The 23,048-nt window shown below is 39.4% G+C and overlaps 1 protein-coding gene across 1 annotated transcript; it reads right to left on the reverse strand.

Annotated features, from left to right (window-relative positions):
• Positions 1 to 19,404: 19,404 nt before the first annotated feature.
• Positions 19,405 to 21,662, reverse strand: LOC104234327 (uncharacterized). Its single transcript, XM_009787883.2, has 2 exons — positions 21,330 to 21,662; positions 19,405 to 19,892 (listed from the first exon to the last, which is right to left on the reverse strand). The coding sequence occupies exons 1-2, from the start codon at positions 21,541 to 21,543 to the stop codon at positions 19,762 to 19,764; spliced, it is 345 nt and encodes a 114-aa protein (XP_009786185.1). The 5' UTR covers positions 21,544 to 21,662; the 3' UTR covers positions 19,405 to 19,761.
• Positions 21,663 to 23,048: the final 1,386 nt, after the last annotated feature.

Here is a 23,048-nt window from a genome sequence, read left to right on the forward strand (position 1 = left end):
ATAGCTATGGCCTGTCTAACATCTATACATCTCAACAATCCAAGATCCGAAGTCCTTTTGTACAAAACCCCTCCGCTGAAGAAAAATCCGCTTGCCAAATGACGAATTGTTCTCTTTTGATCACATGTGACTTGTACCGAATATACCCCCATCCTGATATATTCCTTGATATCGTGAAACCAAGGCTTACCATCAAGTTCTTCTTCTACCACATTGCAGTAATCATGCTGATCGTGGACCTGAATATGCAACAGGTCAACATAGGCCTTATCTGGATGGTGTAACATTGACGCCAAGGTAGCTAAAACATCAAAAACCTCATTATGGATCCTTGGAATATGTCTGAACTCTATTGACCGAAACCGTTGACAAAGATCATGTAAACATTGTCGGTACAGTATAAGTTTTAAATCCCTTGTTTCCCATTCCCCTTGGATCTGGTGCACCAGAAGGTCCAAGTCTCCCAAGACCAAGACTTCCTGGACACCCATGTCCACATCCAACCTCAAACCCAAAATGCATGCCTCGTACTCAGCCATGTTGTTAGTGCAATAGAAACGAAGCTGAGCCGTAACAGGGTAATGATGCCCTGTTTCGGAAATAAGTACAGCCCCTATCCCAACGCCTTTCATGTTGGCAGCTCCATCAAAGAAGAGTTTCCAACGTAGCTCTCCAACTGGTTCCATCTCATCAATGTGCATTACCTCTTCATCAAGGAAGTAAGTCTTCAACGGCTCATATTCATCATCCACCGGATTCTCGGCCAAATGGTCGGCCAATGCCTGGGCTTTCATCGCAGTCTGGGTCACATAGACGATGTCAAATTATGTGAGCAAGATCTGCCACTTTGCGAGCCTCCTTATAAGCATAGGCTTCTGAAAGATATACTTTAACGGATCCAAACGAGATATGAGGTAAGTAGTGTAAGATGACAAATATTGCTTCAACTTCTGTGCTACCCAAGTTAGGGCGCAACATATCCTCTCAAGGTAAGTGTACTTAACCTCATAAGATGTGAACTTCTTGTTGAGATAATAAATGGCATGTTCCTTCCTGCCTGTGATGTCATGCTGACTCAACACATAACCAAATGAATTGTCCATGACCGTCAAATACAGAATCAAAGGTCTCCCCGATTCTGGTGGCACCAACACAGGTGAGTTTGACAAGTACCCCTTTATCTTATCAAATGATTCTTGACACTCATCTGTCCATTTGACCGCAACATCCTTCTTCAACAGTTTGAAGATAGGCTCACAAGTTGTAGTAAGCTGAGCAATGAACCTGCTGATGTAATTCAACCTCCCTAATAAACTCATCACCTCAGTTTTGTTCCTTGGGGTGGCAATTCTTGGATAGCTTTTGTCACACCTCCTTTTTCGCCCGCGCCACCGCAAAGGGGCGCGGAAGGGAGTTTTTTTCCAATTAAAGGACAATCGAAACGCGATTTATTTATTTATTTCAGAGTCGCCACTTAGGAGATTTATGGTGTCCCAAGTCACTGGTTGAATCCCGAATTGAGGAAAAGAATGACTCTGTTTAACAGTCTGCGCACCAGAAATCTGGATAAGGAATTCTGTTAACCCGGGAGAAGGTGTTAGGCATTCCCGAATTCCGTGGTTCTAGCACGGTCGCTCAACTATCATATTCGGCTTAATTATATGATTTTATACAATTATGAACCTACGTGCAAATTTTTACTGTTTACCGCTTTTATTATTATTATTATTATTATTATTTTTTACCGAGAATTGCAACATCGCGAAAATACATCTCGAACCACGTCACATCAATGCACCCGTGGTTATTGACACATTTCAACTCTGTTGAGATTTGAATTTGGGTCACATAAATGTGCACCCGAGTTTAAGAAGATAACATTATTAAATACGCGCCTAAAGCGACTAACATATTATTATTTTGGGTAGGGCCATGAAATTTTGCTAAACGGTCCATCCCGAAGTCTAAGTAATTTTACTAACACGTATAGAGGGCCCCGCAGCTTATGATTTATTTTGGCGAAGCACGCCTCATTTATTTTAAGGATATCCTAAAGTGACTACATTTCTATTAAATTCGTCTCTAAAATAAAAGAGAAAAAATCCTAATTAATTACATGCTTGAAAAAAAAACGTAACATATTAAATGCTAGATTAAGACAAATGTTAACGGAAAGGAATATTACTAAAATTGAAATTATAAATAAAATACGAAATCGACAAATAATATATTCAAAAGAAACTAATTATCCTATAACTAGATTAAACTCGCATTGTTAGATGACTTGAACCGTTGGAATTAATTATTTACAACTATTTGAAACTAGAATCAATCTTAATTACTAATGCATATTCGAAAGTTTATTAAATTTAAACGTTAACTCGTCTTGTTTGAACTCAAATCATGCCATAATGCCTAATTCACGAAATTAATTTAAATTCATGCTTTAACTAAATTTAGCTACATGTTCACGATTAACCTACTGTTGACAATATTAAAACCTTCATAGCTAGTGAACTAATCAGTTTTGCCAAGCCGATTCACTAAAGACCAACTTATGTTATTTTCCTCTTATTCCAATTATTAAACAGTTTGACAGTAATGAGCATGCTTAAATATATACTACCTAATAATCAAACTAAAGCAATTTATTATTTAATACATCACTACAAGATGCCTAGTTATGCAAAGCGATAGAAATTTACAGAATAATAAACATGAAATACCCTAAATACAATCAGTAAAAGAAACAAAGAAAAAGCTAAATTAAAACTTCAAAGTTCCATTCTTCATATGTATTTATGCTTTCACATTTCAGCTTACAACATCGACAAGGTTATAGCCATGTACCTGGTATTGGAAGTAAAAGAAGAGGAAGATCAACATTAGCAAAGCAACAAGAACAATCAACAACAACAGTAGCAAATTGAAGCACAGATGGATTTTAAAACCAACAGAGATGATTCCACATCCAATAACAGATTCAAAAATAACCCGACAATAGTACCAATACCAGAAACCCAAGCATTCAATGAAACAGCCCTCCAAAACCAAAAGAAAATCCAGGAAAACCAATCTGAAAATCAGTTGTACCAAATGCAAACCACAGAAGCAGTAACAATATTCTGATCCTCAGTAGTAAAGAAAGGCTTCACTTTCAGTTTTTTTAAATCTCAAAGACTGAATTTCTTAAGTTCTGACAAATCAGTTTTCTTTTCAACTTAAACTCTGAATTTTTTTTGATGATAAAATCCAGTCTATTTTTTTAACCCTCTAACTCTGACTCTCCAAGATTTTTTTAAAAAAAGTCCGTCCTCTAATTCTGCCCAAACTCCCCTTATTTATGTCCAAAAACAGACCACTTTAAACAATTAAACAAATAAAGAAAAGGTCACATCTTCTTGAGCCCCGTAATCCCACTACTACATGTCTTGTCCCCTACTTTTATTAAACAAATGTATTATTCCCCACTAACATGTCTTGTCCCCCACTATATTATTTTAATACCTTATTTAATATTATTAGTGCTTAGTGGACAGAACACTCAAAATAAATAATTGTTCAAATTTTCAATTCCAAAAATACCCTTCTGAAATTACCATTCTACCCCCATCAGCTATAACCAATTCCTAATCAAATTTTATCAACAAATTTAAGTTAGAAACTCAGATTATGTCAAATATCAACAACACAAAGACTAAGGATTCAGGGAACCAAACCATATGATGAACAATAAAGAAACAACTAAAATCATTTTGACTGAACAACATTTTTAACAACAAACATACTTTCAGATTCAATAACAGTAATAAATTGAACATATCAAACAAGTAGATTCAAATCATTAAACTCAATAATCAATTGAACTTAAAATTAAATCTAACAACATTACAACAAAGATGAATGATTCAAACTAAATCACTCAACATTCGACATTAAATCACTTGATGAAAAACTAACGAACTTCAAACAAAAATGAACACGAATTATCTCTAACACAAACAAAGACCTGGGTTCGAATTCAAACCAACCTATCGGAATACGAACCTAATCATAGAAAGAAGAAAAGGAGCGGAAGATGAATTTACTGAATGAAAACTAAAAGAAAAGAAAACGGAAACCTACTAGTTTGAAGTCCGGGTTCGAACAGAAACTCGACGCGCCTGAACAAACATCATTGTTTTCAACCCATTTTCGGTTTTGACGCAGTGACGATCCAGTTCATGGTTGGACGTAGCAGAAGCGATGGTGGTCGCTCATGTGGAGTGGTCGTTGCTGGTTTTTCCGGCGACTGGAGGAAATGACGAAGGAGATGAAACAGCGACTATGGTTGCCGGAGATGGAGCTTGTTTTGGACTGGAGGTTGACATAGAAGAATGACGATGATGCGGCTGGTTTTGGTGGTCAGTTGGACGTGAGGTGAAGCAGATGTAGAAAGGCAGCCATGGGAGGTCGTTGAAGACGAAGCAACGAGGGACGATGGGGAGCGGCAGTTCGTGACAGTGGTCGACTGGTACGATATTGTCGTGTGATGATGGGAGATAGTCGTCGTCTGGGCGTAATAGTGTTGAGGGGGCAGCCATGGGACGTAAGGGGGAGGGCAGAAACAGCAAGGGAACCCATAGGAGGTCGTAGAGCTAACGAAGAAGAAGAAAAAGCAATGGACGATGGGGAGGGCAGCCATAAATGGCGAGGTCGTTGGGAGCTGGAGTTGGAGAAGTAAAAGAAGATGAAGGAGGAAGGGGCAGCCATGGGAGCTGACGAAGAAGAAGAAGCAACGAGGGCAGCCATGGGAGGAGGGTTTGGAAGGAGAAGAAGAGGGGGGCGGGTATTTTTTAGGTTAGGGTTTTCAAAAAATGAAAAATGAAAAATTGGGGGGGGGGGGTTGGGATTAGTTTGGGTTATGGGGCGGACTGGGTCGGGTCGACCCGGTGGGGTTTGGTTGAGGGGTTATCTGGTTTTGGGCTTGTGGTTTAAAATTGAAGAAAAGGCCCAATCCGATTTTCTTCTTCTTTTATTGCTTCTTTTTTCTTCTTTTATTTTTTCTTAAACTAAACTAAATTCTAAAAATCTTAAATTATCATATAGAACTAAATTAATTTATAAAAGTGCTATTAAATATTAATAATAATTAACACACAATTAAATAGCAATTACGATAAAATCTCACAATTTGGACATTAAATGCTAAAAATGCAACGTACATTATTTTTTAATGATTTTTTGTTCTTTTAAAGCAAACTTAATTGCTCCTAATTTTAGAATTAAATCCTAAATGCAAATGCGACCTATTCTTTTATATATATATATATTTTATTAATTTAACAAATAAACATGCACGGACAAATACAAATAATTATCAAAAAATGCCACGAAAATTCTCAAAATTGCACACAAAGAAAAATTATTTTATTTTAAATTTTTGGGAGTAATTCTCACATAGGGAAAAATCACGTGCTTACAGCTTTGATCTTTGACGGGTCCAATTCAATACCTCGACGACTGACTATGAATCCCAACAATTTTCCAAATGGCACACCAAATGCACATTTTGCAGGATTGAGATTAAAATTGTACCTGCAAAGCCTTTGGAAGAATTTTCTCAAATCTCTGACATGATCAGACTACTTTCTAGACTTTATGATTACATCATCCACATAAACCTCGATCTCTTTGTGTATCATGTCGTGAAATATGGTTGTCATTGCCCTCATGTAAGTTGCCCCAGCATTTTTCAAACCGAAAGGCATGACCCTGTAGCAGTATGTTCCCTATGGTGTGATGAATGTCGTCTTCTCCGCATCTTCCTCATCCATTAGGATTTGATGATAGCCCGCATAGCAATCCACAAAAGACCCAATCTCATGTTTGACGCAATTGTCCATCAGAATGTGGATATTTGGCAGTGGAAAATTGTCTTTGGGACTCGCCTTGTTGAGATCACGGTAATCAACACACACCCTGGTCTTGCCATTCTTCTTTGGCACATGTACTACATTGGCTAACCAAGTGGGATACCAAGTGACCTGGATGACTTTTGCATCGAACTGCTTGGTGACCTCTTCTTTGATCTTCACACTCATATCAGTTTTAAATTTCCTCAGCTTCTTCTTGACAGGAGGGAATGTCGGGTCAGTGGGCAATTTGTGAACCACCAAGTCAATGCTTAAACCCGGCATGTCGTCATATGACCATGCAAAAACGTCTTTGTACTCAAGTAACACTTTAATTATCTCCTCCCTGAGTTGAGGTTCAAGATGGACACTTATCTTAGTTTCTCTGATATTATCTGGGTCCCCTAAATTGATTGCTTCTGTATCACTCATGTTAGGCTTGGGCTTTTCTTCAAAATGACTTAATTCTTTACTAATCTCTTCAAAGGCCTCATCCTCATCATATTCCGATTCATCATCACACTCTATTTCTTGAATTACTATTTCATAATTAGATTGGCTTTTAAGACTGGGCCGAATATTCCTCATGCATGTCATGTTATTGAAATCAGCATAAAAAGAACTGTACAAGGAAGCAAAGAAAACAAAAATAAAACTGTCAGGAATGAGGAAAAAGAGAAATTGCATTTCATTAAAATTAAAAGATAATAAGGCTTATACATCCAAACGGACGGAACATAGAATCTGAATTACAACCCTGGAATAATCCAGATAAACTGAAAGAAAATCAAAGCAAACTACCAAAACGCCGTCCTGGTGAGGAGAAGAGTAGCTTCCCAATTGTTAATCTTTGCACTGGGCCCAATAAATTGCACATCCGCCTTGCTAGAACCCTCTCTAGCTTCCACTATGTTCACATCATCGAATAACTTCTCGAACCTTTCAATCAACCCTTTATCAGGACCAACCACAGAATTGGGGACTGTTGTTACTGGGCGTTTCTTGATGCTAGGCCTGACAAATGATCTGGAGAGCCGTGAGATGGGCTTTGGGAGGACCCAGGCCCTCTGTTTCAACTTTCTGGCTCTTTTCACATCCGCAACTATGGGCTTGAACCCCAAACCAAATGTGTCCATGTTTTTTGGGAGAGACACCGGCTGTACGATACCTTGCAGAGATGCACCCAAACCTTTGCCCGGTACAAAACCATTTTTCAACATTTCAATGGCTACTATGATTGATGCAGCAGCTACCCTCGGAGTTGGAACACACTTCCCTTCTAGAATTTTCTCTACCGATACCATGTCAAAAACCTGATAAACCCATGGCCTCTTGTCGTATTCAAACTCTACGAACAGAACAATTGCATCGCTGGGAACACACAAATTATCTTCGCCGTGCACAACAATTTCTTGTCTATCCTATTCAAACTTAACCATTTGATGCAGAGTAGACGGGACTGCTTTGGAAACATGAATCCAGGGTCGACCCAACAACAGATTGTAAGAAACAGCCACATCAAGCACCTGGAACTCCATGGTAAATTCCACTGGCCCTATTGTAAGCTCCAGCACTGTGTCCCCGACTGAATCTTTCCCTCCACCGTCAAATCCCCGAATGCAGATACTATTCTTGTGAATTCTTTCGTCATCCACCTTCAACTTGTCCAAAGTGGAGAGAGGGAAAATGTTCGCACTAGAACCATTGTCGACCAGTACCCGAGTAACCACAGAATTTTCGCATTTCATCGTAAGATAGAGGGCTCTATTGTGCTCAGTACCCTCCATGGGCAACTCATCATCAGAAAAAGTGACTCTGTTTACCTCAAATTTCTTGTTAGCTATCTTTTACAAGTGGTTTACTGAGATTTTGTCAGGAACGTGAGCCTCATTCAGGATCTTCATCAAAGCCCGACGGTGCTCGTCTGAATGGATTAATAATGACAATAGTGAAATTTGAGACGGTGTCTTCCTCAACTGCTCCACAATGCAATAGTCCTGCACTTTCATTTTTCTCAAGAATTCCTCTGCTTCTTCCTCGGTCACATCTTTCTTCACTAGCACCGGGTTATCTTTAGAGATCTTAGCTTTTCTTAAATCTTCGGGGGCAAAGCATCTCCCCGATCGAGTCAAACCATGGGTCTCACAAACTTATTCTTCAACCTCTTTCCCCTTGTAAGTCACTGTCACTCATTCATAATTCCACGGGACTGCCTTGCTGTTGACTATCGATAATTGAGTTACCGGCTTGATAATGACAGGATCTGTGCGGGCACCCTCCACAATTACAACAGGCTTGTTCGCCACTCCTGTCACAACCATTTTTGCTCTTTCTTGTTTTACTGCCACATCACTTGGGGTCCTCTTCTTGACTACTGCAGATGGTTCACTGTTTGCCCGCTCAACCTAATCACTGATTTCTCACTTGTTGGCTCTTCAACCGGCCTGACTTCACTGGACCGAATCATCATGACGGTCTGTGAAGGTTTCTTAGGCTCCCCTCCCCTATGCATTATCTCGATCATATTTGTCTCATGATGGGCCAGCAACGGATTCTGGTTGAATTGGGCGCCTCCGGAGCTTGGACCTCAATCCGATTAGTATCAATGAGCTCTTGAATAGCTATTTTCAATTGACAACATTTCTCTATGTCGTGACCTGGAGCACCGGAACAATATTCGCAACTCATAGAGTGATCAAGATTCCTCGGGGGAGGGTTTGGCAGTTTGGCTCGATCGGACTCAGCATACCCAATTGTCTCAACCTGTGGAACAAACTGGTATAGGATTCTCCCAATGAAGTGAAGGTTTTCTTCTTTTGAAACCTCTCATTCTTAAATGCTTGGTTGGACCGGAAACCTGATCCAGAAGGGTTTCGGTAGGCCCTTGGGGGTGGATAGACATTTTGTGGAGCTAGGTATGTATTTTGTGGGACTGGCGCACGCCATTGTGCGTGGGCCGGAGGTTGGCTGTATATTTGGGCATGGTGGACAGAAAAATAGGGGTCTGGTGGTGGGTAGTAGTGTTAGGGTGGATTATATGGGGTATGGGGGTAGGTTTGGTGGTGGGGACGAGGCTTATGATAGTGGTGAGGTGAACCCCTAGGTCCGAACCAAGCTCTTGAATCAATCGTTACTACATCCTCTTTCTTCTTATTTCCAATTACTCCCCCAGTTTCGCTTTGAATGGCCTGGGTGGTTGCCTTAATAGCCGAATAACTCATGATTTTGTTTGTCTTGAGCCCTTCTTCTACCATACCACCCATATTTACCACTTCATTGAAGGACTTACCTATATCTGATACCAGATGACCGTAATAAGTAGGTTCTAAGGCCTGCAGAAAACAATCCACCATTTCACTTTCTTTCATTGGAGGGTCAACCCTTGCTGCATGTTCTCTCCACCTAAAACCATACTCCTTGAAACTCTTATTGTGGTTTTTCTCAAGTTTCGTCAAAGACAGACGATTTGGAATAATCTCAAGATTGTACTGGAAGTGGCAAGCAAATGCCTGGGCTAGATCATCCTAGGTGTACCATCTTCCGTGATCCTGCCGAGTGTACCACTCTAGTGCCGAACCACTCAGACTTTGACTGAAATATGCCATTAGCAACTCATCTTTCTCGCCATCTCTCCTCATTTTGCTATAAAAACCTCTCAAATGCACCACTGGATCACCGTGTCCATCATACAAATCAAACTTGGGCATCTTAAACCCTGCCGACAATTGCACATCTGGGAATAGACATAGATCTTTGTAAGCCACACTTACTTGAACTCCCAACCCCCGCATGTCTCTGAATGACTGTTCCAGGCTTTTAACTTTCCTGAACATCTCCTCCTGTTCGGGATTTTTAGATGATTTTTTGGTTTCCATAGGGAGGTCAAAATGAGGAGTGTAGGAATAGGGTTCTGGAACCTTGAAAGTGGGCTTTAGAGGGTAATAATGGTTGTCGTGAGTCAGGAACAGAGGCTCACTGGAGGATCGATGTAATGCAGCAGGTGGGGGTGCCACAAAAACTTGAGTGACTGGTGGAGGAGGGTACGAGATTTGTTTGGGTGGTGGAGCTTGTGATGTATGGGAAGTGGTGCCGTGGCATTGTTGGTAGAGGGAAAAGGCTGGAGATAAGTTCACAGTAGGAGGTTCTTGGGGCCGAGCCAATGGCGGGATAAAAGCAGGGTTGGCGGGGTAAACTGGCGGTGGGTGCCCTTTTTCCCATGCTTAGTACATTTCAGCCATCTGTTGCTTCAGCTTATACAACTCATATTTCAGATTAACCTCTGATTCTTCCACCTCTTTTGACGGATCGACAATACTTGCCTCAAGTTCCTAGTTGGCCATGTTCAGCTTGTTTTTAGACCGGGTGTTATAGGAGTGAGTTGCCAGAATGCCAATCAACCTAACCACTTGCCGGAACTATAATTTCATCAATAAAAAACTTGTTAGCGATTAGGGCTTTAACAGATAAGCAACCACACATTTGAGGAGTGAATGCACCTAAGCAGTTAACCGTTTCTATTATGCATTTGATCGGCTGCTTGCGTCATCCCGACTTTTCCTTATTTTTATTTGCAACTTCCCTTTTCTCTCTTTTTCATTCTTGCCGTTTTGTTTTTATTCTCTCATTTCTCTCTCTTATTTTGCCATTGTCTCCTTCTCACAGTTCCTTATTATCTCTCTCTTTTCTTTTCTTTTTCCCTCTTGTTTTTCCTATCTTCTCCTTTTCCTTTCTTTTCATTTGGTTACGGTCGAATCCTATGGAGATTGCCTACGTATCATGACCCCGCATGAATCAGACCACGCTTAGTTCTTGGAGATAAGTGCAGAAAACAAAACATTTTTGGGATTTCAAATTTTTCCATAAAATAAAACAGTTTTGATTACAACCACTCATTCTACCAAATTATAAAATTAACAGACTCGAAAAGGGAAATTAACAGACTCTGACTCAAAACAAGACCAACAAACTCTGATAGAAAGGTGAAAATAACAGACTCGAAAACCAATTAACAGACTCCAATAAAAGAAAATACAGATTCGCAAACAGACTAACAGACTCCAATGAAAATCATGTATACATTAATGCCTCAAATGCTCCTGGGGCCCGCGGGACATCATTCGGTCTCGCCACGGGCCTATATGCAAGATCCATTTGAAGCCTTTCTAAGTCACTCATTATCTACCGGACAAATATCATCACTGCCACGAAGAAGGTGGTGCGAGTTATATCCTCACATGCTTGGCATTTCACAACAATGTAGTCGACAGTGGTTCTGATCCTCTCTCGGATTCTACCCTTTTCTTGAAGCAGACGCCCTACCTGTTGATTCCGGGCTTCTAACACCTGAGTGTCATGGAGATGTTGATTTTGCAACTGTTGCATTTCTTCCTCCATCCTAGCCATCAAATCATAACAGTGTTCCCTATCAGCTTTAAAGTCCTTGGCATGCTTGGCTGCCTCATTCTCGAGGGTAGTCATTTTTCTCTTCAGGCTGGTGATTGTCCCTTCATACTTGCTTTTCATTTGTCGCACAAATTGTGCCCGTCTTTTTGCATTTTCCGCCAATTGAGCCCGGACTTTCGCCAGACTGGCCTCAGACTTTTCTAGGTCATCTTGACACTCAAGGGCTTTCTCTTTCAGACTGCTTATAAGCCTTTCATCCGCTCGACTTCTTTCCGGGTTTCTAGCAGCTATTTTCATCTTTCGGATTTGGGCTTTGAGGGCTTCATTTTCCTGAGTTAGCTTTTTCTTCTCTCCCTCATCTGCGGTGGCTTGCAAACCATTTTCAAACTGAAGGTCCATGACTTGCCTTTCCAACTTGCTTATGGTAGCCCTGTACTCGTTTTCTTTGGTCAACCAGTCCCATTTCACCTGTGCTCCGTCGGTGAACTGTTGGACATGGGGTCTCTTTGCAGACCTTTCGGGCTCATGATGAACTCGGGATCTTTTACCATACCAAGAAGTGTAACTAGGCTCCACCTCGCCTCTGGATAGATCTCGTACTTGAGTTCTAGGCTCTAAGAATCTGCACTGATGCCAAATCCGACGCACTTTTTCTTCTGGAAAAGCGGCTTTTGGTTCCAACCCAATAACCTGCCGACTCAAATCCTCATCGTGTGGTATGGCCTGGTATCGGCCTAACTGATGTAGAACTCGGTGCAGAGCATAAGGCTGGATACTTCGAAGACCCATCAACAGCAGAAAACATACCTCAGCCGACATATAAATTACTTCACTGACAGAGAGCCACCCGAATGTCCATTCGACCTTATTTGCAGTCAAAGATCTCAAATGAGCATGCAATGCTTCCGTACCATCCGAGAACTCATAACCCTCTACCTGCTTTTCATGTTTTTCAATGCACTCGAGGCCAGTCATACCACAATTCAAGTATTCGGGATGGTGGCAAAGGTGTTCCTCCATCCATAATTGTAACAACATATTGCACCCTTCAAAGAACTTTCCCCCTTCTCGATAGAGGGTCAGAGCTCGGTAAATATCTGCCAAAATCATCGGCACTATGGTCCCATTTGCCTTTGTCATCATAATGCCGGCTATCCCCACGAGTCCTAACTCTATGTTCCCATCTTTTATGGGGCAAATCAAAGTACCCAAGAACGCCATTATAAAATTTAATCCTCTCCGAGCTTCCCACTTATCTTGGTTTTCCGCGTGAGTAAGACCGGTATCTGGCGTCTCGAAGCCACGGGGATTCCCATAACGTCGATACAAAAAGTAGAAGGTACAGAATCTTTTGGCCAAATTTCCGTCTCAGATGTCCCGACTGATGCTTAACAAGTCCAAAATTTTGTGAGGGGTTACTGTTCTCGGTGCTACCGGGTATTGATTTCTAAGATTCCCCTCGAAACCGGCGTTGCCTGCTATCTCTTCCAGTGTAGGAGTTAACTCGAAATCAGCAAAGTGGAATACATTATGTGCTAGGTCCCAAAATGGTATCAAGGCCTCAATTATGTCCTTTCTCGGCTTAACCTTCAAGAGCTGACAAGACCACCCAACGCTTTTATCACAATTTTCCTGCTATTGTTCCCCAAATCATGCCACCACATATGTAGTTCCAACGGGATCTCTTTACGGACTGAGAAATGTTCATTTTGAATTGTGCTCATCCTGCACATTTATTAAGGTGATTTTAATTAAAAGAAAACTATGACTCATTTTAACTCAAGAAAAATGACCATTTTTTCAAAATTTTCACAAAAATATCCGGCTTTGCCAATACGGCCTTTCAGCACTACGAAAACGAAGATTTTAATGTTGTGTTCACTAACCGGCAAAAACTTTGAAAATGACTAAAGGTGGCTATTCTTGCAAAAACGACCTTCCGGCGCCCCTTTGGGGACATTCGGCTATTTTAGACAAGAATGGCATCACCTTACTTATTTACAATAAAATTATTTTTTTTGTTCTTTTGGGCTATTTTTACAAAAGGGAAGTTGGACCCGATGGGGGTTCCCTACGTATCTCACACCTTGTGAGAATTAAATTGGCATAGTTCGGGAAAATAAAATAAAACCAACTATTTTTCAAAACAAAACCTTTTTTTTTCTCAAACAATTCGACAGAGTTTCAGTACCATTTGGACATTGGATTTTCCAAAACAGGTGATTTAACTCAGTTAACCCTCACATTGCTATTTTTTCCCACTTTCTCCCATTATTCGAAAGCCGGTCAGCATGCAAATCCAAATCAAATAAATGCACAAGTAGCAAGTAAGATGCATTAGGATGGTCTTTTCATTTTTGGTACACCTGTCCTAGACAGACCCAACCCCTGTATTGAGTCTCCAAAGTTAAATGCACGTGATGCAAGCAAATGTTCCTACTAGGGATCCGGCATGAGGTCTTGTTATACTAGATTTAAAACCTGGGTTTATTTTTCTAGACCGGGCTTACCCGAGCGGACAACTCGAGCTGGGGGGGGCGAATAGCGTACCGGGAATACAGAAGCTTCACCGGCTTTGCAACTTGTCCGAACTTCGTTCTAAAATTTGGGATATGACTCTAACAGAAGAGAAGTCACACGAAGTGCACACTCCTCCATGATATAGAAGACTCAGAGAGAAGAAGGGTTTCATAGTAGTTTATATACAGTTCACAGAATATCAAAGCGGTAAAAACAACACTTAGCACATTAGGCCCAAACATGTAGATAATGGATAAAGCCAACTATAACAATTCATCTAAGCTCGAATTCTTGAACCCTGAACCAGAGATTCTGGGTTATGATCCCCAACAGAGTCGTCAGTGCTGTCACACCTCCTTTTTTACCTACACCCCCGGAAAGGGTGTATAAGGGAGTTATTTTCCAATTAAAGGACAATCAAAGCGGGATTCATTTATTTGAAGGATTCAGAGTCGCCACTTGGGATGATTTATGGTGTCCCAAGTCACCGGTTCAAATCCCGAATCGAGGAAAAGATTGACTCTATTTTACAGTCCGCGAATCAGAAATCCAGGTAAGAAATTCTGTTAACCCGGGAGAAGGTGTAGGCACTCCCGAGTTTTGTGGTTCTAGCACTGTCGCTCAACTGTCATAATTGGCCTAATCATCTGATTTTAAACATGTTTTAACCTATGGTGCAATTTTAACTTTATAACCGCTTTTATTCATTTTAAGGAAGATTTCAACGTCAGCCAAACACATCTTTTGACCGTGCCACATGAAATGCACCCGCAGTTTAAGACATACTCTATTTGACGTTGTTAAGATTTGGATTTGGGTCACATGAAATGCGCACCGAGTTTAGGAAGGTAATATTATTAAAATAACGTGCCTAAAATAACTATGCGTTTTTAACTTTGCGAGGGCCATAGAAAATTTGCTAAATGGCACACATCGAATACTAAGGATTTTAAAAGAAATAATTAAATGAGGGCCACACATTTGAGATTTTGTTTGGCATGGCAAGCCTCGATTCCAATTTTAAAAGGGAATTTAAGCTAACTTTGGAGGGCCATAAACTATTTGTGTTGTTCAATATGGCTCACCTCTACTAATTTAAGAGACTGGATTATTCAAACATTAAAAGGGTCGGGGTTCTATTCACCTTATGAGATTATTAAGTTAAAACTTGATAACCAAATCCAACGACGAACGACCCAAATGATGAAACGTCAACAATCTTTTCCTTGCAAATGTCTTCGGGCTCAGAACCCACTTCGAAAGCAAGGTGCAACTGAACAATGGGGACTCAAGATCGAATCCCTGTGAGCCCAGATTGACTCCATTATGGAAATTGGGCTCCAAGTGGCCGCTATGAAGCCAAACCACAATTAAACTACTGGTTTTTAACATTTTACAAAACGAAATAGCAATGGCTGCTCAAACAAACAATTACCTACATTAAATCAAATGAATTGCCTAGGATGTATTTACCATGACTTATACACTATCAAATTAGCACCCTGCATACTAACACAGTTTCCATATTCAGTGTACATATGTTGGCATATATTCCCCTATACCCCATTTCCCTCATCTTAAATACTCATTAATAATGACTTGACATCAACAATTACCTAACAATGCAATCAGAGATCAAATATAACACATTCTCATGCTAATAGACTCAGAGCATGATCCAGCTAATAGTCCATCTAACAAATTTCGAATTCTAAGCTATGCAAGATTACCCAATTTATACAAACCCAATAAAACTAAACTCCTGATTTCCCAATAATGCAGAACCAGACTCAAGCAAAGATAATCACACAAAGCCAAGATTCAATACTAATAACAGAATATGTTGACCAAATCGTAAGAGGACAACATTTACTAGTTAACATGATTTAAACTTCAATTACAACTCACTCTTAAATAAATGCATCCATCAGAATCTTTCTAGAACCAAGTATTACATGTTAAACACAAGATTGAAAGAAGAAAAGATGGTTCATATTCACAACATCAAATTTTATCTTATTTTCAAATCCATACTTCGAGCTACACATCAAGTGGCATCCATATGGTTGAGTAATACCTGGAAATGAACAAAGCAAACAGACGAGGTGAAGAATCTGCAGTCAAGCAGCAACAGTACAGTAGAATCAACACCAGCAGAACCAGCTCAAACAAAAAATGAGTATGAAAGCAGTAAAGAACAGTCCCCCTCTAACAGTAACCACAACAACTTCAAAACCAAACCTTAAACACCCAACCTCAATCCATTTAATAAACTAAATCAATCAGAAAATCTTTTCAGGAATGGAAGATTTGAGAAATCACAGAATGAGTTTCAATGGAACAGTAATTTCATTCCAATTTCCAGCCGTTTATGTTTTTCAGAATTTTATCTCTCTTCCCCCAAATCTTACTTGAATGTCAAGTTATGATGCCTTTATAGGCAAGGTTCTAGGGCAACAGAAATGATTTCAGTTTTGCCCTTTACTCCTTTTTAATTTTTATTTTTGCTAGTTGATCCTTAATTTAAAAACTCAGTTTTCACATAGGTCCCAAAGACACCTTCCAGGAAATTTCCCAAGTCAGTTATACAAGATTCTTTCACCTAAATGCCCTAGACTACCCTTTAAACCACCTGTTTTTACTCTTCAGAACCTCAAATGGGTCATGGGTTAAACGACCCAATGGTTACACATGCTTGGGCTCAGAAAATCAATTCGAGTTTCTGGGAATGAATTCTGAAATGAATTCAAAGCCCAAACGGCATAATGACTCAAACCCAGATTTAACAAATTATGGCAAATGGTAAAGAAACAACTGAATAGTTTTCACAAAATTTAAAACCTGAACTAAAATACTAGTTAATGCAAAATTCAACTAAATTATCACATCAACCTAATTAGGTTAAACTAAAAGGATAAATAAAGAAGATGAACACAGAATTTATCAAGCAAGACCAAACAAAATTAAGGGGTAAACCTGGAAAAGAACAAACGGAAAAAGAACAGACGGAACAAGGTTTTAGCTTGGCCAGAAATTTTGGTCGACTTTCAATTGAATTATCCGGAGAAAAGAAGAAGAAAAGAAGAAAAATAAAAGAACGAACCAACGAAAAGAAAGAAACTCACTGACTCGGCTCGCACTCATGACTGCCTTTCACGACGAAATACCGGGAATTTTTGATACTAGAGTCCCCCAGGAAATTAAGCCAATGATCGACTGTCCCTGCCCATTCTAACGGGGCATTCTATTCCTTCAAGTCCCACAGCTCTAAATGTGCCTATTCCTTCGACACCTTTCCATGGAAACAGGGGAAAAATGGCTTATTCCGCATCAACCTAAGCCCGCTTATTCCGAAGGACATTTTCTTCTCTGCCCTCTCCTCTCCAAAGGCCAAGGGAGAGACTGCATCCCTTTCATTCGGTAGCTCTTTTCGTTTCCCAAGGATATCGGTAGCTGGGGCAAAGTCCGCTTTCTTCGCTCCGCGAATGAGAGAGAAAGTCAGAGGAAAAAACACGTTCTCTCAAAGAACAGGCGACTAATGTTATTTTGTGGTAAAATCGGCACCCTGACACTCGTGAATACTGGAGAAGTGGCCTTGCATGAATGAACTTGGCTTTGGCTTCTAGGGTTTGAACCCTAGATTTAATATTTGAGGAGTTCTAAGCATATTCGAATGAAACAGAGTGAGGATTTGGGAAGAGGGGAGTGGGGGTTCTCTGGTGTTAGTTTGGGATCGGTTAGTGGTGGCGCCGCCACCGGTGGCGGTGGGAGATAAGGGCGGCGCTTAGGGTTTGGTTGGTAGAATCTCTGAGGAGAGGGGTGTGCGAGAGAGACGAGTGAATGAGGGGGTGGATACGCGTTTGGACATATAAATACCAACCCCAACCCACTTCACAGCCATTGGATTAGAAAACATAGACACGGCTCAGATCAAATGACTAATCTAAACGGGGTCGTTTAATTTAGTGGGGGGACGGACCGGGTCAGGTGTGTTTGGGGCCGGGTGTGGTCGGGTTTTGGGAGGGGAAATTCATTTGGGCTTGGGGATTTTAATTAAAACAAGCCCAAAACTTTATCTCTTCAAATCCTTTTTCTTTTTTCCAAATTATTTCATTCATTTCAAACTCTCTTTTTTTTTTTAATTAATCTTTCCAAAATAAAACTCAAATAAAACTCAAACTAAATCCTAGATTAAATCAATCCTAACACATTAAGTTAATTAACTCTAATTAAAACCAAATTAAGGGAGAAACCACCAAAATTCAAAGATTAAAAAATGAAAGTGCAAAAATACCATTTTTGTGATTTTCCCAATTCTTATGAAATAAATAATTTACTACTTAATTCAAAAACACCAAGTTAAATCCTAAATGCAAATGCAACATATTTTTTTTGTATTTTTCATTGATTAAATAAAATAAACACGCACAGACAAATACAAACAATTAACGGAAAATACCACAAAAATCCACAAAATTACAAACAAGGGGAAAAATTATTTTGTTTTGAATTTGTGGGAGTAATTCATATAGGGCAAAAATCACGTGCTCACAGTTGTCATAAGCTCTGCTATGCAACTAGTGATGAGGATTTCTCATACTCTTCCACATTGCCACGGAAATCTACTTCCATTTTGATGATGATAGTAACGAGACCTCGGCCAATTCCTTGAAGTCCAACCGCGTGAAAAATTTTTGTGTTTGGTGTAAGCTTCTGTCACCTTGTTATATTCAAACCATCTTGCATGCCAACTGGATTAGAATATCAGAAAACTATTGATGAGACATTGGCAGATGCGGCAGAGTAGTCCTTTCGCGGAGAGTAGAAGCCATTAGATCAAAGTAAAGCTTATGAAGAGATTCTTGGCCCTTGCGGATAACAAGAATATTACTAATGATCATATGAAAGATGATGAACTAGCTCTTGATCAATCTGAGAAAGGTAACAAGTCAAAAGCTTCAATACTGTATCGGGCAAGCGTATTGGCAAATATGTTGACAGGCAGCCAGGATGAATATACAAGATGGAACAGACTCTTTGATGTGTGGATAGAGAGGCCACTGGAGGATGTAAAATGGAGCATACCAAATTTCCACGCTCAAAATCTGGGCATACGAGGAGAATTTCTGAGTTTAGTATGGTTGTTAATGGCTCATTCGGTAAGTGGATCGCAATACCAAGTTGAGGAACTTAACTTGAGACCATTGTGGCTCCGTACAGTCCAGTCAACCCCAAGCTCGAGCGCGATGAATAGTACTCCCTCCGTTTCAATTTATGTGAACCTATTTTTTTTTTGGTCCGTGCCAAAAAGAATGAACCCTTTCCTTATTTGGAAACAATTTACCTTTATGCAATGATTTATAACAACACAAAATATATGTGCGTCATTTTATACCACAAGTTCAAAAGTCTTCTCTTTTCTTAAACTCCATGCCCAGTCAAATGAGTTCACATAAATTGAAACGGAGGGAGTAGGACAGTTTAGAAATGCCTCGTGTTATTTGCTGGTTAGGTAAAGGGAACAAGTTACTGTAATTACTGTAAATATAACTATGGTACTTCTCTTTTTTCTATCTAATAAAAAGGGTGAACATAAACTTTGCTTAAAATTCAAATATCTTAACCTTGTTGGATTACATTCCACATGATCGTACTTCCATGCAAGTCAAGCATATTCAACAAACTGTAAAATAAAGGAAAAAATGAACTACTTGGTGAGATTCAAGAACATAAGGCTCATTTCGGAAGCAAAGATACTTGTATGAGCATAAGTAGCATATCCAATCATATGCTCAAGTTCCAAGATATTACTAAAATGTAAGAGGAGTTGAGGAGAGAACACGGGAGGGACTTGTCGACAAGATCTTGCAGTAAGCAGCAACTAGATATCTATAAGCTTATCAAGAGGACCATTAGAAGCTACCAGAGAACAAAGGGCCTGCAGTCAAACATTCTTCCTCCTGATCTTTCCCTTGCCAAAATGCTTCTTCTTCGCTATTTTAAGCTTCTTTTTCATCTTCCTTCCAAGAGGTTTTAAAGATTTTGCACTTTGATTGCCATCAGCCATTTCCACATCTGGAAATCAAGATGATGACAAATTAGCATACAGAGGGGGAAGGCTAAAATAGATGGAACATGCAAGTTCCTATCAATTTCATCAGCTCTAGAAGGTACAGAACACTGGGATATATGAGCAGTTAAATCTCATCGACATATAATAATTTTTTTACAACGAGATAAGTGGAAGGGCACTTATATATTAGCAAGGTTATTGTTACAACATGTAGAGACACTCAACATCAGTCTTGTCATTTCTGTTAATTACAGTATTCTTTTTTTTTTGAGGGGGGGGGGGTTGGGTCTCAAGAGAAAAGGCATGCCAGAGTTCCCCAGATCTGTCTTGATTGTGCACATTGATGACTTACAAGTGAAAGTTAGTGACCTGATGTTTTCATTAGACACTAGTAACAAGATATTTTCCTTTACTGGCATTACACTGCAGATAATTCGTATAACTACTGAATCACTGGATATATACGTAGGTAGATAGATAGATATAAATTGAATTGATGATGATAACTGACAGTTAATCTGTTAAATGTTAACTGGCTAAACCATTAATCTCATTATTTAAAATTTCTCAATTGGAGTAGCTTAAGAGCTAGTCGAACTCCACTTATGAAAAGTAAAATATGGAAGACCTATTGTACGAATTACGACAAAAGTTAAACAAAAAACATCAACTACTTCTCAATTCCAACTAATTAGGGCCGACTATATGCATTATTCATGTAGCTTCATTTTTCTATAATTCTTTTATAAGAGTGATGCTTGAGCCAACTTGTACACATCTCGACTATTCATGAAACTTCATTTTTCCAAAATTCAGGAACATAGACTCCTAATATCCACTCTCATATAACACTGACAGTTATAGAACCATTTTAAAGAATTTGCCTGCACCCGGATAGGTATCCTCCTGAAGTATAAATACTCCAATAGCACTTCTCTATTTAAACTATCCTATTTTAGTTATATGCTCTAAATCTTCATTTGATTTAATATACTTTTGGGAAAACGACCCTAGATATCTGAATTGTCTGCATTTAAGTCCCGTCCAGCCTCACCTCAACTTCACTCTTTTTATGTTGGTTAGGCTTACAATGGGTATATTCTTGTCGTACTTGTACTTATTCTAAAACCTTTACTCTCTAGAGTGTTTCTCTATAGTTCAAACTTTTGTTAACACCCTAGATACTTCTGTCAATAACACAATATTACTGGCAAATAGCATACTCCATGAGATCTAATCCTGTGTTAACGTGTAAAACTATGATAAGGAATAATCACAACAAAATTAGCTCTTCCCATGAGGAAAGCACGGCATAACAAATAAAAATAGATATCATCCTCATTCCAAATAAAGCAAAAAGAGATCAATAAAACCGATTAAATTGCTAAACTTGAGATGGGTTCATGGAAAACATTAAAAATATATAAGCAAAAACAAACCCATGGCGTTATCGTTGTTAGGAGTAGAGGCAGAAGTATCCATGGCAGTGGAGGTGGACGGAGACTTAACAACAAGCTTAGGGGCAGCAAGGGCAGCTTCTTGGGCAGCTAATTTAGCAGCTTCTTTCTTAAGGACAGAGGGCTCTGAAGCAACTATCTCTCTCTTTATGGCTCTCAGCCTCTTTTCCCTCTTACACCTCATTGACTTCGCCATCTTTATCTTCTTCTACTTTGTGCAATCGTTGTTTCTGTCGAGGTTGATGATACCGTCGACGGAGAAAAGGAAGAGAGAAAAGTTAAGCTAGGGTTTGAAGGTAAAGTGCAGTTTACTTCAAACACAATACGTTTTAGGTACACAGACTTGGGCACCCGGTTGACAATTTGGGCCTAGTCGACGGTCTCACTCGTTGGGCCTATTCTGATGGCCTAAATTACACAATCAGCAACTTTGCATACTCAGCAACAGTACTATTGCAAAACCTTACGTTCTAGAGCTTTCCAAAATAGTACATTACAACCTGTAATTAATCCTTTTATTTATAATGTATTGATCTCTTGTATAGTAGTACTAGCTAGTCAGTCTACGACGAGAAGTTTTATTGTGTGTCTCACACAACTTACATTAGTTGTGTGAGACTCCTTTTTGTCTCACAAATTTGTGTACTCTAGTCTTACACTTCTGGGTCCACAAAAAATGTAGGTCCACAAAACTCTGAGACAAAAAAATGTCTCATACAACTAGTGTCAGTTGTATGAGATACAAAATAAAATTTTCCGTCTATGCCAATTAGCATAATAGTACGTAGGGATGTTGATGTTTTTCGAGTTTCTTGTATAAAGATACCTAAGCATGTATAGCATTTCAAATTGAATAGACACAGAAAATTCAATTTTTATTCTCTGAATTGTTAGTTTCAGTCTTCGTAAACTCTTATTTTCGCCTCCAGGGCAGTCCAGAGGCGGACCCAGAATTTAAGTACAACGGCGGCACAATATCTTTAAATATTCCATATGCTAGCGTTAAATTTCAGCGTGCATATCTTTAAAAACATAACGATTATAATAACTTATTAACAAAGTACAAATTTTTAGTCGCCGTCGTCGAAATCAATAGATGTGGGTACTTTATCGAAGTGATTGAGACAAAGTTATTGGTGAAGGGGGATAGAAGGGTTTGTACGTAATTGTTTATTTGCAGAGATAGGAGCTACAATTTCGAACTTTTGATTTTGAGTGAGGGACTTGAAAAAGAATAATATTAATTAAGTTGATCATTATGTACAAGTATTAAATGATAATTGAATTTTAAAAAAATTAAAAAAAAATTAATCAATTGACTACTAAGTAAAACAATCATTGAATTCAGTAGTAAAAGGAAACCCTAAAAGCGTGAGTTGGGTTTCGATCTCAAGCCAGGCAAGGAAGGCAGAGGACATTTGCATCTATACTCGCTTTTTGTGTCACGTTTTAACTTGTGTCTGCTTTGCAAAAAAAATTGCAAACGTACCCGCTATTTCGCATAACTTCAGCATACGGGGCTGAAGTAACAAAGGTAATCACGCAAAACTTCAGCATTCTAGTAGCCGGGCCTGAAGTTCAGCTCTAGAGCTGAAGTTTTTGTTTTGTAATTGTCGAATTTCAGCTCTAGAGCTGAAGTTTTTATTTGTAACTGGCAAAGTTCAGCTCTAGAGCTGAAATTTTTGTTTGTAAGCTTCAGCT

Source organism: Nicotiana sylvestris, chromosome 2 (assembly GCF_000393655.2).
Source record: "Nicotiana sylvestris chromosome 2, ASM39365v2, whole genome shotgun sequence".
Taxonomy (NCBI): domain Eukaryota; kingdom Viridiplantae; phylum Streptophyta; class Magnoliopsida; order Solanales; family Solanaceae; genus Nicotiana; species Nicotiana sylvestris.